Here is a 15,677-nt window from a genome sequence, read left to right as displayed (position 1 = left end):
CTACCACTAGACATGCACAGATTCTATAAGTGTTGGTCAAATATACCGGATTTACTTGCTTAATTTGCACCCATGCATGATTTGCGTACTTTTTTACCTGAATTTGTGGAAAAAAACTTCTACTTTCATATTTCGCGCTTTCTGCTGCGGCAGACCGCCAGTGTGTACGCAGCATGCAGGGCGGGCTTGGGAAAATCGGCACGGCCACGTCGCTGTGTGCGGTTGAGAAAGGTGCGAGTGGTGAGGGCACAAATTGTGCGCTGTTTAACCCTGCTCGCTCGTGCTGGCAGTCGATTTCCCGAACGATCAATTGCGCCCGAATCCGAAACTGCCAAACCATTGTTCAGTTTGCAGCCAGGTGCCCGTCATCTCCTTTGCCCCCCACTGCTGGCTTCGCGGTTACGCGTTTATCACTTTGAGCTGTGCATGACTATACAGGGCAGGGGTGGGGGGGGGGGGTACGCATGCAACATTTCGAGTCAACTTTTTTGGGGGGGCTAACAAGCAATGTGAGATGGGGGCGCGATGTATGTATAGGTAGCAATATATGATATATATTGCGTGTTATGACCTTTGCAGCATTTTTTTAGGACATGCTCAGTAATTTCAGCGTAATTTGTGCAAAGCGTAATTTGCACTACGCGAGTAAATACAGTAATGCACAAATACTTAAATGTGTGTGTTTGCTGTAGCACAGAATTATTAATAATTAGCTCCACATTTTCTGAGTCCACTTTTTTTTTGCCTAAATAGTAATATAATATATTTGGCCTTTTTTGCATTGACTGTTCATTTATTGGAAGTAAACCAGGCTGAGAAGTTGTCAAGTTCAGCATTAGCATCACTCTCTAATTCTGCCAAATTATCAGACATCACTATAATGCACATATCATCCGCATATGTAAGGATCTCAGCAGAGTCAGTGATTAGAGGCAGGCCATTGATATATTACGTGTCACGAGTCACTTACTCTCTAATGCAAACAGTCTATGTTGTTATTTATCGGCTGCCTGATGAGAGTAGTGAAAAATGTTTTAGGAGCGAAATCGCAAAACAGGACGGGACTGAGGCAGGCGACGACACAGGGCGGTTTTTTGCTTATTTGGCAATTTTTGCCATGTAGGCAAATTTTTTGCCTACTTGGGAAACCTCCTGAATTTTGCCTGTTTAAATAAACTGCACATTACTCACAGTGGGGACTGCGACATTAACATGCTTCAGCCTACATCAAATTCTCGAGATCTTTTTTCTGGATACATTTCATTGTTCAGATGTGATAACAGAGGCTACACACATCAGCTCTTGCCGTGAAAGTGTTCTTGACATATTCATCATAAATAACCTGAAAGACTGCATCAAAGCAGGCATTATCACTGCAGATGTGAGTGATCATTTGCCTATTTTTGTTTTGCAAGTCTTGTGAGCTATGTAAGGAATTTGAAAAGCATTGTGAACCAGTTTTAGTTCAAGAAATCAATGAAAAAATGCTTGACAAATTCGGAACTGTAGTTGAAGAAATAGACTTCACACCTGTGCTTGAGTGCACTACTGCTGATGGTGCGTATGACTCTTTCTTGAGGATGTTTAAATGTGCCTACACATATTGTTTTAGATACAAACCTATCAAAAAGCTTAAACAATGTCGTTAGCTTTTGCTCACTGAAGAATGCATTAGAATGGTTAGAAAGAATAACGCCATGCACTTTCAGTTCTTGAAATCATAAGACCCTAATAATTTTCAGCATTCGCAACTCTGAACACAGTTATCTTGATAATGTTTTGTGTTTCCACTCGTGGGAATAGCACGAATTGAATACACTTTTGAATGCACACGAAAGTGAGGACCTAGAAAGGTGTAGCAGATAAGTTTAACAAGCAGCCACAACATTGTCCTATTTGGGTTTCTCATCCAGCTACTCCAGATGAAGTTTTTTCTGTTTTGATGTCTCTGAAGAACAGCGAAGCACGTGGTATTGATGGTCTTCTTGTCCGCCCCGTAAAGTTTGTACTCGACCTCCCAGTGCCTGCTGTCACACGTATTTTTAATATCTGTTTTGCTACTGGTGTTTTTGCCACAAAAAATACAGCTAGCCAGAGTCACTCTTTTGTGACAAGCATTGTCAAATATTGCCCCAGCATTTTGGTTTCCGACAGGGTGTGTCAACAGAACTGGCTCTTCTCACACAAAAAGATTGTATGATTAAAGGTTTTGAACAAAGAAAATTAACTCTAGGTGCCTTTTTAGATTTCTCTAAAGCCTTTGACAATTAATCATATGTCACGCTATTTTCTAAACTAGAGCACTATAGATTCCGTGGTGTACCTCTCATGCTTTTACGATCATATCTGACAGCGAGACAGCAATGCTGTTCAACAAAAGAGGAGTCATCAACTCTATGCAAGGCAGTATATTAGGGCCTATTCTTTTTACAATTTATGTAAATGATATAGTAAGAATAAGTGACCAGGCATTCTTTGTAGTCTACGCTGATGACACGAGTTTTTTCCTTTTTTCTTTCAGTCAGAGGATGCTAGTGAATTATCATCCATGAGCAACATCATATTTAATAAAGTGTTCGAATGGGGCAAAGTTAATTCATTGGTAATAGATGCGAAAAAACCAAGCCTGTCTTCTTTCAACCTGCACAAAAACTTCTTGATCACAGTTTTAGTTTAAAAATAGGATCTGAAAAAATAGATACTGTACAGGAGGGGAAAACTATAGGTGTAATGCTTAATGAACTTTTAATTTGGGATGCACATGTAACACATCTGCTTCGAAGATTGGCGAGGGCTTGTGGTATTCATGATTTGCAGGTTGGCTTAGCATGAGACAAATGAGGACAAGAGAGGGACACAGGACTTAGTGCTCCTCCTGTGTCCCTCTCTTGTCCTCGGTTGTCTCATGCTAAGGCAACCTGGATATCATGAATCACCAACTGGCCCAAAACTCCACTTTGCTTGTGGTATTCTATGTAGACTTCGTCATTTTGTTCCACCTAGGATTAAACTAATGTTATATAATGCCTTATTTTCCCCACATATCAATTACTGCAGCCTTGTGTGGGTAACAACTTCGAAAACAAACCTATAGTGGCTATTTTTAATGCAAAAAAAAAAGCAATCCATCACACTGCAGACTTACCATATGATGCCCATACAATGCAGCTCTTTTCAACTTTTGATATAATTCCTGCACTACATCTACGCAATTGGGTGCAGAAGCAGGACACTTGAAATAAGGGAAGGTGCTGTGTGAATTAGGTCAGTACAAAAGCAATAAAAACGTGCTGAACCAGCTAAATTTTTAGAAAGTATTTGGAGTTTGATTCCTTATTTTCTGACTGTGTTGGAACTTGCTGCTATCTACAAGCCTGCTTTCTGGACACTCATTTTTGTGACTTGTGCAGGGCTCTGCCTACTCAGCGTGGATATGTCAAGAAGCTCAAGTTTGCTCCAGGAAAAGGAAACATGAAAATATTGGCTCTCTTTGCTGATGGCATCAATGCCTGGGATGCTCAGGATGCAAGTAGAAGTGTGGCCTTTTTCCTTTTAAGCCCATTTTGCTCTTGTTCGGGTTTATCCTTTCAAAGCTGCTATTCATGGTTTTCTTTTTGAGTTGTAGTGAAAGCTCATTAATTCGACTCCTTTTAATTCGGAAATCTGTATAGTTCCAACTGCGTGCTCAGTCCCAGCCAGCTCCCATGTAAGCCGATGGCATTTCACGCTCTCTAATTCAGATATGACTGGCACGGCAAGAGATGGTCAAAATAGGCCTGCTCAAAACCTGAATTCCATGCTGCAAGTCACTTGTGTTCCTCTGACGTATGTGCACACGACGACGACAAACTGAGAGCCCTGTCTCCAAGAGTGATCGCTTCGTTTCGGTTTTGCATCCTGCCAGCCCACGGCGATGCTGGCTCTACCAGCTAGCATGAGCCACCCATCCGACTGGCTTGTCGCTCTCGTTGCTACTGAGCATGGTTCCGCCCATCCAGTGTGCCAAGACTGTGCGTTGGCACATGCAGTGCATTGCTTGTGTGGTGAAGCCACGACAGTGCCGCTTGGAAGGGTGTGTGACGCAGGGCGCCCCACCGTGTGTTGCGCCATGGGGACATTGATGGAAACGTGATTGCCACACTCTTCTCATCTCAGAAGCAAGCAACCAGTCTAAGTTGATGGAATCGGGTCATTTGGTAGCTCAAACTTTCTGAAGTGTGTGTGTGTGCGTGTGTGTATATATCGAGCCTTTTTTTGCTTGTTTAAAGTTGGAATTGCGAGCTTTTGCTTATGTTGATGTAGAATCGTTTGCAAGCATGCCGTAACAATACTGTTGCCAAAACACAATCAGGTCATAACCACATATGATGAGCTGCAGCTACAGCACAGCTGATAGTAGTGATCTTATGATGAAGTTCTTTGGGCAGTCACTGAACCTGCTGCCTCTGCACTTAATCGATGTTTATACTAGGCCTTGCCCATGGATTTTGTCACGATTGATTTTCAGCCTTGCAATGGAGCACTTGCAGCACCCTCTGTGAGTGGAGATAATTCTTCGTGAGGAGGACCCTTGTCCTTACCTTTGAAGGGCATGGCTGGAAACAAACCGGATGATTGACTGTGCTTGGGTGTGGTTAATGTCTGGTGCTGGTCAGCGGCTTGCAGTCTACAAGAATAAAACGTGCACTACTCATAGTTCACAGCCGCATGATGTGAAAATTAAAAAACACAAGGACTGGGGTTCGCGTCTACCTGAATATGGTATGTTGTGTATGTTATCTAGGCAGGTTGTATATTGGTGCAGTGGAAGGTTAATGTGTTGTGAGGCCTACTCCTTCTTGGTGGGTGTCCAGTGTTGCCCCAGTAGAACAGTACATGGGCTTCTGTGGGAGCTGTATACTCCTGTCCTTGTGTGCGTCTTTATACCACTCCTGGCTGTCAAGATGACTCCATAACTATACCATAGCAACATTGCATTATATTCAGCAGTTAATCTCTGTAATAAGATGCAAGAAGAAGCGGTAAAGTCTGGTTTGGTTGGTTTGGTTTATGGGGGTTTAGTGTCCCAAAGCAACTCAGGCTATGACGGATGCCATAGTGAAGGGCTCTGGAAATTTTGACCACTTGGGGTTCTTTAACATGCACTGACAATGCACAGTACATGTGCCTCTAGAATTTCACCTTCGTCAAAGTGCAACCGCTGTGGCAGCCGAATTGCACAGCCGAGCACCGTAACCACTGAGCTATCAGTGACATCTATTCCATTGCCTTCTGTGGGGGCTACTAAAGGTGATTGGCTCCCATTTGGATACATGTACCTGTATAGCAAGAATACTACTACGCTTGCCCTCTGAGATGACTTTTGTCGAGTGCCACCTCTTTGTAACCAAGGCAAACTTCACAATGCAGTTGCACAAAATTTTTATAATTCTTGTTTGCTGCACGCTTTTGGTGGCCATGATTGAAAGAAAGATGTGAAACAAGGCAGAAGGATGTTGTGGATGCCACTACATTAGGTCATGCAGTGATGCACTCAGAGGGCTAAGCTTTGGGAAGGGGAAGCAAGCCCCAAGCATTTTATCTAAGAACCGTCATATTGATTCTGACTGTAAAAGCCTAAAATGTCCTCCATGAAAGAATAGAATTCAGATAGCAATGCCTCTGATATTAATTGCACCTCAAGGGAAATATGTGACCATAAAAAATTCAGCAAGCCTTAGGTGTAGGCATGTGCGAATGGTGGTTTTTTGGCTCGAAGTGAATAGTAATTTTCTTGAAATAATTTCGAAGCAAGTATTTCGAATACGTCTGGCACACAAAAAGGTTGAACGGCACAGTAGGCATTTTCAGAATCATGTATTTTGCGAGCATGCCAGGCCATTGCAAGAAAAAAAAAAAAAAAGAATGCGCCACAGCTTAATCACACTCATTGAATTTGTGTCGACGTCCTACAAAAATGGCCACCAGAAATTGGGGGAGTCGACCTACATGCATCGCCAACATATTTGTCAAGGTTGAGACCTTTCTATGAGACCCCTGACTGCTGGTCTTAACTGTGACTGTGTCGTTGCGCAGCTATTGTTTTTAAATGATGGCTCCATGAACACGTACTAGGTGTACCACCCCGTGTCAGGCATCAGAAAGGGACACCTATCTCCATGTGCCTTGTGCTAGCTTCCTCTCATGCTTGTGCCGTCGCGCTTTATTCTCCAATTTCACGGGCAAAAGAGAGGCCGCGGCACCTGCAGTCAGCTTAGACTCATTCTGCGGATGTCAGGAGCCGTGTGTCCTCCGATTAGAGAGTTTACTGTGCATTCACAGAGCACCCTAAGGACGCCACAAGGCATCAGGCGCCGGCCATCTATTTGCATGCCTGTCCTGTTGGGACTAATCAGCGCGTGTGGAAGTGAATCGCAATCTCTCTATCGATGCACACTGCACATGCACACCGCGGGTAGTGCGGCCGCAGACGTCTGTAAGGTACAGATGTAGGCACCGCGCTTCCACGAGCATGCGGCCCAGAGTCAGTGCTTTGGTTGCCTGCGTGTTGCAGTGCCATCCCGGTGTAGGTGCGCTGAACTGAACCCATGCAGACCAACAGTTCTAGAAATGCTATTCGCTCGAAGTGAATACCATTTCGGGATTTCAAATACCAAACATTCAGATGAATTGAATTTCAAATACTTTACTCTTCAACAAATATCTGAAATTATCTGATACCATATATACTTGTGTAATGGCCGCACTTTTTTCCGCAGTTTTGACGGGCTCGCAGTTGCCCTTACATGGTATCGTCATTTTTCCGTTAAATTTATAGACTACAGTGGAGCCCCGATTATGCATCCTTTCTTTATGCTGCGACACGCATTTTTATGACGAATTAGCATGCGGCCTGCAGCTGTCAGTGTGAGATAACGTTCGCCTGTCCTGCTTTTCCACTCACTTCACCATGGAAGGCATTGCGAAAACCAATTATACGTTCATTTAAATGTGAGCTTATTGTGTAATGGTGAACTAGTAACAGCGTTAGACTGTGGCTAAATTCAAAGCACTTTCGGTTTGGCTTTGATGTGTAGTACACTAGGCCTAGCGACAACGGACGAATGGCATGCTGCAATGCCACCCAAGCCTGATGGGTGGTGCGTGGCCGCAAAGAAACGTACCACTAGCGTGGGTGCACCCCATTCTAGTTCTTTTGCACAGCATAACGTTTTGTCCTTTCTCATGTGAAACCTTAGTGCACAAGATGAGTTAGCAGTGCTGCGGCAACATATGTTCATGGTTCCAGGCGTAGGTCAGCACGCGGGACGATGCATGCATGGTTGTACCGAGAGTGGCAGGCAGTTATCGTCTATCAGCTCCCATCGGAATGTACCATGTGGACAAAATTGTGCACACATTAAACACTTCTTTCGGCTGAATTTTTTTGTTTTTAGAATTACCAGCTGCCAAGTTGGGCATGTGGCCCTTGCACAGGGGCCCGGCCCTTACGCAAGTACAGTCAAACCCACTTACAACAATATTAGTTATACCAATATATCGGATATAACAATGGTCAGTCGCGGCACCTTCAGCTTTACCATGTGTTCTATGGTAACATGAACCACTTATAGCAATGCTGTCACAGAACTTTATCAGTTACAATTAAATCTGGTCACCGAGTGTCAACCATAAAAGAAACAAAAATATGGAAATGCTACAACCGCACCAGCAAAACCATGCTTGCAACACAAAAGCGCGCACGTGTGGAGCCGACCGACGGACTAAGCCGGCGCAACGACGCCGCGAAAGTGAAAGAATCCATGACCACGCACTCAAAGACGCACCGCCACCGGGCACGCTGAGGATGCTTGCTTCTTGCAGCGATGCAGGCAGGAGAAACGATGGATGTGTTCCCCTGTGCAAACGGCCCATGGAGAGAAAAAAGTAGGGAGCCTTGGTGGAGCAGTCGATTATTAATGTTTCTGAGGGATGCACCGCTCGTAGAAAGAAAATGTGCCGGCTGGCACCGGCAGCGCATGTGTTGTTCCATCTTCCCCTGTTCATCGCTAACTTGGCCACCATCCCTGCTTCACAGATTTCACGTGTCCCAAGGGCGGGCATCACGGCGTAAGGCAAGCTTCTGAGTTGCTGCATTGGCCACGCATGCCATGCGTACTCCCAGTCAGTCGGCGCTGTGCACGCGCGTTGCCAGCGGGGGTTTCTCTCTTGTCAGCTGCCCCTGCACCCGTGGTTCTGCACTCTCCTTGCATTTCCTGTAAGAATTGCTTCCTGAAAGCGGGCTTGATGCCAGTGACACAGAGGCACGAAGGTCCCGCCAGTGCAGTGATGACAGTGCTTTGGTCATCAGTGAATGGTGATGAATGCGGCGTGTCGCGTTGAAGAATTATTGCATGGTGACGATGCAGTCATCACAAAAGACCTCACCAACGTGGCGATCATGGCAGCTGTCACCGGCACGGACAGCAGCGAACAGGAACCTTTGAAAGCTGTGATGTAACAGTATAATAAGGTTGTAATTCGACCCTACATTAATTCAGAGATCCGTGTAATTCGAGCTGCCAGCACAGTCCTGGCCAACACCCATGTATTTCTATGGTGCTGTACGCTTGCTAAAGGGTCTTGCACCGGTTAATTCTAACGGGCTCCCGAAGGGAGGCTGCGTCCAGGTATGACTGGTGTGGCAGGCAATTGACGAACTAGCCCTTTTCAAACCTGAATTTCATGCAGCAGAGCTATCTGTGCACCTGAGACGTGCATACAATGCCAGGCATGACGACAAACGCACGGTCCTGTCTCAAAATCAATCGGACCGCGTAGTTTTGGTTTCGCTTTCCTGAGCTTCACGCAAGCCCGTAGCAGCCAGCTAACCGAGCTCTGCTGCGCGCCGTTTCGGGCACTGATTGGCGTGATCGCATTCGTCGGCATGGTTCTTTCTCCGGTTAATCCAGTGCGCCGAAACCGCGCGCACGTCATGTGTCGTTGTTGTTTGTGCGCTGAAGCCTCCTCACACTCAACGCTGCCGCTTGTGAGTGGTGTGACACAGTAGCAATGGAGCTCCAGCGCTACCGCGTCACACTGTGAAGATGATCGGGGAGGCCCTCACTACTTTCGAGCAGTTCTGCTTCGACACTTCAGACAGTATGCATGCAAGAAAACATTTACGAGAATGTGAAAAAAAGAAATCGTCACGCTGTTCTCATCTCAAAAGCAAGCAACCATTGTCTAGTCTTTCATCAAACAAATATACTATGATGCAATCGGTTCTTGTTAGTTTTTTAGGATCATTCGGTAATTTGAACATTTTTCCAGTCTCCTGAAGTCTGAATTAACGAGCTTTTACAGGCATTAGAACAGTGAAACCCCTCCTGGGTCCTTCCTATCAATAAATGCTCTAAAGTTTGTAATCTTTTTTTTTTTTTTTGCACAGCCCAGCAATACCAATGGTATTTCCATGGCACTTCAATATTGTTGTAAGTGGGTTTGGCTATATATGGCATTCGCACGAGCCTACTCAGGTGTCATCACACTGGGCAAAACTGGAGCTTTAACTTTCTGCCCCTTGAGCAAAGATGGGGCCTTAGGCCTAGGCTTGTGCAAATATTCAATGATTTTGAATATTTTGTGGAATAGTAAAGTATGGGATATTCAGTTCAATCCCGAGTGAATAACGTTTCTGGAGTGCTTGTTTTTGGTTTGACATCCTTCGTGCAGAATGGTGTAGTGGTGTGCACACCATTAAAAGCAGCAGTCGCAATTAAGACCACTAGTTGGAAGCAATCAAAAGCAATGAAATTGGTGCAACTTTCTCACATGCGGCTGGGTGGCCAGGCTGACGAAGCCCCCTCCCCCCCTCCAGAACTCCTTGCGGATCGAGGCACCCTCTGGTAAAGATGCATTTCCCACTTAAAAGCAAACCTTGGCCCACTAGAAGCCCATACAGTAGCAAAATTAAATTCAAAGACTCTACGGGAAGGAGGCAAAATTTACAACCAATAACTGATAACGCAGACTTGTTGCATCGCATCATATGATCTCCTGTGCATTTTTTTTTGGGGGGGGGGGGGGGGGGGTCATGCGGAGATCCATAAGTCATGGCTTGGACGAACTCCAACACAAGGCACGTAATACCCACAGCTCAGCGGTACCTACCTCAGACGTTGTGAATAGGCCTTCTCCACGGGTTGGTCAGCTTCCTCAATTTTGAGTGGCCATTTTTGCATTATGTTGACATAGCTACAGTGAGCGCAACAAAACTCCAGTGCGCATTTTTTTATTTGGTGGCACTTTCTTCCCAAAAGATTTGAAATGTTTGCTTTGCAGTTATTCGAATGAAATTAGTATTCGCTTTGAATTCACTGTGAACGAAAAACCCACTGTTCGCATAAGCCCGCTTAGACCTGTTGCAGATGAATGTGGTTTTAGCAGACACTAGTGTGCATCATGGTTTTCGAACAACCTAGAAAAACATTACAGACAGGAAGCCGCACCATAGGCACTGTTTCATTCTAATTTTAAAAAAAACATACTATTGCCATGTCTCACTGTGTCAAAAAAGTGGGCAATCATGTGCAGCAGTTTTCTTTGGACAAAAACCAGAGGGGACAAAAAGCGTGGTGTTGAAATTTGGCCTCACTAGCACAGTAGGGAGGCTGCTTACTGTATAGACAAGCGTCAGGCCGTGACCTCAAAGAGATGCGGCGGCGCTGGCGTCAACAGTGACTTTGGTTGTGTAGGCAAAAAGCGGGACCTTCCGCATTGTGTGCATGCCGACAAATTTTGGTGCGGTTGTTGGTGCCACAATGTAGAAAAAAGGAAGTGGCATAAGTTTCCATGAGTTTATTGCAGTCAGATAGGCTCGAAAGCGACGGGCAGGGGCCGAAGAGCAAGACAAGTTCGGCGACGGATCGGCTTCGCAGCTAATTATTACCGCTGAGCTCGTGGGTTATTGCGCCGAGCTCATTTCACCCCTTGGGTTATTACATTGTGTTTCTGCATTCAAATCTAATAAGCTGGTTCGTGTCTCTGACTTCGCATCGTTGCTGTTCGGTCGCGTGGTGAACAGTGAAAAAATAAAGTAACGCCTGCAACTCGTTCTGATTCTGTCGTGCTCTCAGCGTAAGTTTAGGTGCGATATTCCGTGTGCTTGGGATCGTAAGTTGAACGCAGGGGCCCTTTTTCACATGCTTATCACCCGGACAATGTCCCGAGCATCACTTGTGCAAAAAAAAAGACAAAAAGCTGCCGTTAGTCGCCACCAGTCGCCTTCAGCGTTCAGACCGTGCCGCGCTTGAAGAAGCACCAGACTCGGGCAATAGCACGCATGACGGTTTTTTCTCTGTTTTCATTTTCTCGAGTTTCAACAAGTGTGTCATTTCAACACTGGTCCAACGATGCTAGGATCTCGGCAAAGTCGTGCAGTGTTATTTCCCAAATTATTTTAATTTTCACATTGTAGGTCGATCAGAACCCGGTGAACACAGCAAATTCCTTGCCAAAAGCCACTCCGATCAAGCAGAATGCTCGCACATGAATAAATTCTAAAATAAGAAGCAAACTTTTATAGCTTAGCAGAGTGAGCATAAATTTCGTTTCAAGCTCAAGGAAAACATCTGTGCATGCGCTCGTGGAGCTCTTGGATCGCATTTGCCTTATTCAAAGCAGCTATAGTGTTCACTGATTTCCAAGGTCTCCGGAGTGAAGCGGCTCGGTGAAAATACGGAGCACATTACAAGGTTTGTCGTGTGAGAAAGCTGATTCGTGTCGTACATCACATCGTCCTATCTTGCACTAGCAATCGGATATGCTTTATCGGCTCATAAGTTGAGAACTGTGGACGATTAGTTCCTGCCCATACCTCGCGCTCTCACCCGCCGTAGTGCTGCACTGTTACTTGTCCCCAACTAGGAGCGGAGAAGCACCTGATGCAGCACTCCGCCTACTAACTCCGTCTGGCGAACAGGCTGAAAAAGTGCAGGACTACTCTCTGAGCATCAACAAAAATGTTTCTAACCACAAGCGACGCGCATGCTTTGAAATATTCGCATATACCAGCTGGTTTCGAAGGCAGCGTCGTTTGGCGCAGTGTATGTGTGCTGCATTTTGCCTACACCCTGTGTCGCTGCCGATCGCAGCACCACCTTTGTTCACAAACATGACGCTTGTCTATAGGTCGATTAGTTGCGGCATCGCAGATGGCGCACATTTTTTTGGGGCTGTGGCGTGGTGCGAAATTTTCCAAATGTCCATGTGGAAGAGCATTACTGGTGCGTTCAGTCTGCTAGCGGCTCTTCACTTTCATCTTTTCCCTGTCTGCTGTTTGTCTTCATTATGTGCAGGTGCCACCATCCTCAACATGTACAGTGAGTGAGTGTCACCTTTTTGCAGGTGCAACTTTTTATACAAGTTCGCTGTCCTCAGGACTTGCCTGGGATCACTGACGTTGACTGGGCCAAATCCGACAAGCTGGTAGTGGCCACATCTGATGGCTGCATCCGCGTCATGGACATGGAAATGAAAAGCTGCTCATCCCCTGTTCGCGACCACCTTCAGTCTGACCGTGAGCTGTTGCTTTCCTTTCTGGGCAAGCAGTGCATTCAGTCGCATGCATGGCTTTGATGTTGAAAGGAAAGGCTTATCTTTTTGTGAGCATTGTTTTATCTAGATTTGGTTATGTATCTACTTTCCAGTGACTATAGACCTCCTTCACCCCGCGACATCACGAAAATGCGGTGGCACTGATGTCAGCAGAGACTTGCACATGATAGGAAAAACAGGATCCGCCTGCCCGTGCCTACCGCAGCTGCTGCAGCTACTGGCGGCTGCATTGTGCCTGCGCACTGCAGAAGCAGCATGCATTGACCAGCCGCGTCACTGTTAGATCCGCGTAGTAGCATAAAAAAGAAAATTAAATTAGCCTCGATAGGTTTCTTGCAGATAAATACCGCATTAGGAAACTGGCTAACGGGGAATGGGCTGCGGTAGTAAAGTGCAAAGTCTGGAAGTCGATCGGCACTGCCATTCAATGTACTTAATAGCATGCAAGTTACTGCGTCCATTCACCTGATTATCAGCATAGTATATTATAACTGCGCAAGGAAAAAAAGCACATATGTAGCTGCACACATATTTATCACCTTCAGCCGGTGTGCACGGGGCGCCGGCAGGTTCACTCGCCCCCATGGAATGCGTTCTTTTGTTCATAGCACAGCATGTTTTAATGGCGCATTTCATGGCATTTAATATTTTTTTTAATGTGTTTTTTAAAATGGACCGACATAATTATTTGATTCGATTAGAAAAGTCTGGTAAGTTCTTGTGCGGTCACGTTGGCGTACTTAGAATAGCGCACCGAAAGTGTGCTAAAAGCCACATGCTTTTTCATTGCATCATGCATGTGTCATGTTTCATGATGCAGTCCATGATCGCGAAGCTTTCTTGGAAAGAAGCAGCCGCAGGCATGCTACTAAAAGGCAAGTGGCGAGATGGAGAGGAGATGCGGCAATAAAAAGTGTTTTCGTTATTTATGCATGCGATATGTAACTAAATTTGGCTCAAATATGAAATTGGTACGCTAGTTTCAGTTATGCGTTTTATTTTTAGCTGTACCTGGTGCAGCTCTTGGGTAATTATAATTAACACCCTCGTCAAGTCACTCCCAAGGTCTCAAATAATTCAGTAGAAAGTGCGCAAATCTTTTTATGCCAGCATGTCCTCAAAGCCCTGTTCTGTATGATGACACTATTCTTTCTTTAGGTGGTCATGTACTTATGCACGCATAGTTACGTGAAAACGTTTCTTACAAAAATAACTAACATAACTGCACGTGTAGGGACAAAAATCGAGATTTTATTACACTCCTCAATGTCTCAGGAATATTTTGCGACAAATAGAATCATTCTATTTTAATGTGTTACGAAATTACGAAAGTGTGAGTGATGCCATTTGCAGAAAATGTGAAAGGTGAGCAACCTCACCTCCAGAGGTTGCTGTCTTTAGTTTCCCCTACGAGGGCTGGGAGACCTTCCTCGTACCGCAGCTGCGTAGCTGCGGCGTGGCGACGCAAAGCAAGAGGTTGACGGCGATGGTGAGCGCGAAAAGCGGTTCAGCGTGTACTCCTCTACCCGCTGCAGTGACTTAGTGGTTCGGGCGCTCGACTACTGATCCGGAGTTCCCGGGTTCGAACCCGACTGCGGCAGCTGCGTTTTTATGGAGGAAAAACGCTAAGGCGCCCGTGTGCTGTGCGATGTCAGTGCACGTTAAAGATTCCCAGGTGGTCGAAATTACTCCGGAGCCCTCCACTACGGCACCTCACTCTTGCTTCCTTCTTTCACTCCCTCCTTTATCCCTTCCCTTACGGCGCGGTTCAGGTGTCCAATGATATATGAGACAGATACTGCGCCTTTCCTTTCCCCCCAAAACCAATTATTATTATTAAAGTAAACAGAGGCAAACAGAAACAGGCAAGAATTTCTCCACATCATGTTTTCAAATAGGATGACAGCAACTGCCAGAACTTATATGGATCGCGGTCTATTACAATATAGCCTGGTAATGAATTCTATTCTTCAATTGCAAGAGGCAGGAATGACTTGTTAAATGCGTTTGAAGAGCCGTGCAGACGTAGAATGCTCATGGAGTTGAAGAGACGGCGTGATGTTCGGAAAGGTGGAAGCAGAAGAGCGTCCCGAAGTGGCAGAAAACAGAAGTATAGCTTATGAAATAATGACAAACTGGCGATTTTTCGTCTGTGTGTCAGCGGCTCAATGTTGAGCGATAATTTTATATTGGTAACACATGAGTGGGTGTCATAGTCGAATGAAATATATCCGGCTGCATGGTTTTGAATGGCTTCTAGGCTATGGATTAGGTAATCCTGATTTGGATTCCAAATTGGGGAGCCAAATTCTAGTTTGGCTCGGACGAAAGTTTTGTAAGCTAGACTGCGAATAGAGAGAGGGGAGAAGCTGAGGTGCCATCTGATGAACTCGAGTGATTTCAATGCATCAGCTGCAATCTTCGTGATGTGCTAAGACCAGGAGATCTTGCTGGTGATGTGAATTCCAAGGTAACGGTATGATTCAGTTTGGGAAAGGGTGCTTGAGTACAACGAATATGAGGTTAGTGCGCTTGCGTGTTACCTGCATGCATTTGCACTTAGGTGCATTCAGCTTCATTAGCCATGTCGAACACCAGTCTTCAATTCTGTTAAGTCATTTTGGAGCAACAACTGATCGTTGTGTGTGGCTATGCGACGGTACAAGACACAGTCATCTGTGAAAAGACAAATGCATGATGAAATGCTGGAAGGAAGATCGTTTATGAAGATTAAAAACAAAGGTGGGCCGAGCACCAAGCACTGTGGGACACCAGAAAGAACTTCAGCTGGGGGCGAATTAACATTATCGATAACAGTGAATGGACAACGACCGGATAGAAAACAACGAATCCATGTTAGTATCAGCGGATCAAGACACAAGCATGAAAGTTTGGCTAAAAGGCGCTGATGAGTTACATGATCAAAAGCTTTCGATAAGTCGAGGTATATGACGTCCGTCTGAAATAAAGAATCTAAATTTAGGTGAAGATCGGTTGTGAAATGGAAAAGTTGGGTTTCGCATGAGTAACCGGATCTGAAGCCGTGCTGGTTGGGAAAAAAGAAGCTGTTGGAATCAGGG

The 15,677-nt window shown here is 45.3% G+C and overlaps 1 protein-coding gene across 1 annotated transcript in view; it reads left to right on the top strand.

The window, feature by feature from the left end:
* LOC144115348 (WD repeat-containing protein 11-like) overlaps positions 1–15,677 on the top strand; it is a 155,009-nt gene that overhangs the window by 90,819 nt on the left and 48,513 nt on the right. Inside the window, 2 exon segments of the mRNA XM_077649735.1 lie at positions 3,411–3,525; positions 12,388–12,559. Of these exon segments, the coding sequence (XP_077505861.1) occupies positions 3,411–3,525; positions 12,388–12,559 (287 nt within the window).

Source organism: Amblyomma americanum, chromosome 1 (assembly GCF_052857255.1).
Source record: "Amblyomma americanum isolate KBUSLIRL-KWMA chromosome 1, ASM5285725v1, whole genome shotgun sequence".
NCBI lineage: Eukaryota > Metazoa > Arthropoda > Arachnida > Ixodida > Ixodidae > Amblyomma > Amblyomma americanum.
The sequence above is the reverse complement of the archived record's forward strand: the minus strand, read 5'-3'. Positions and strand labels throughout refer to the sequence as shown.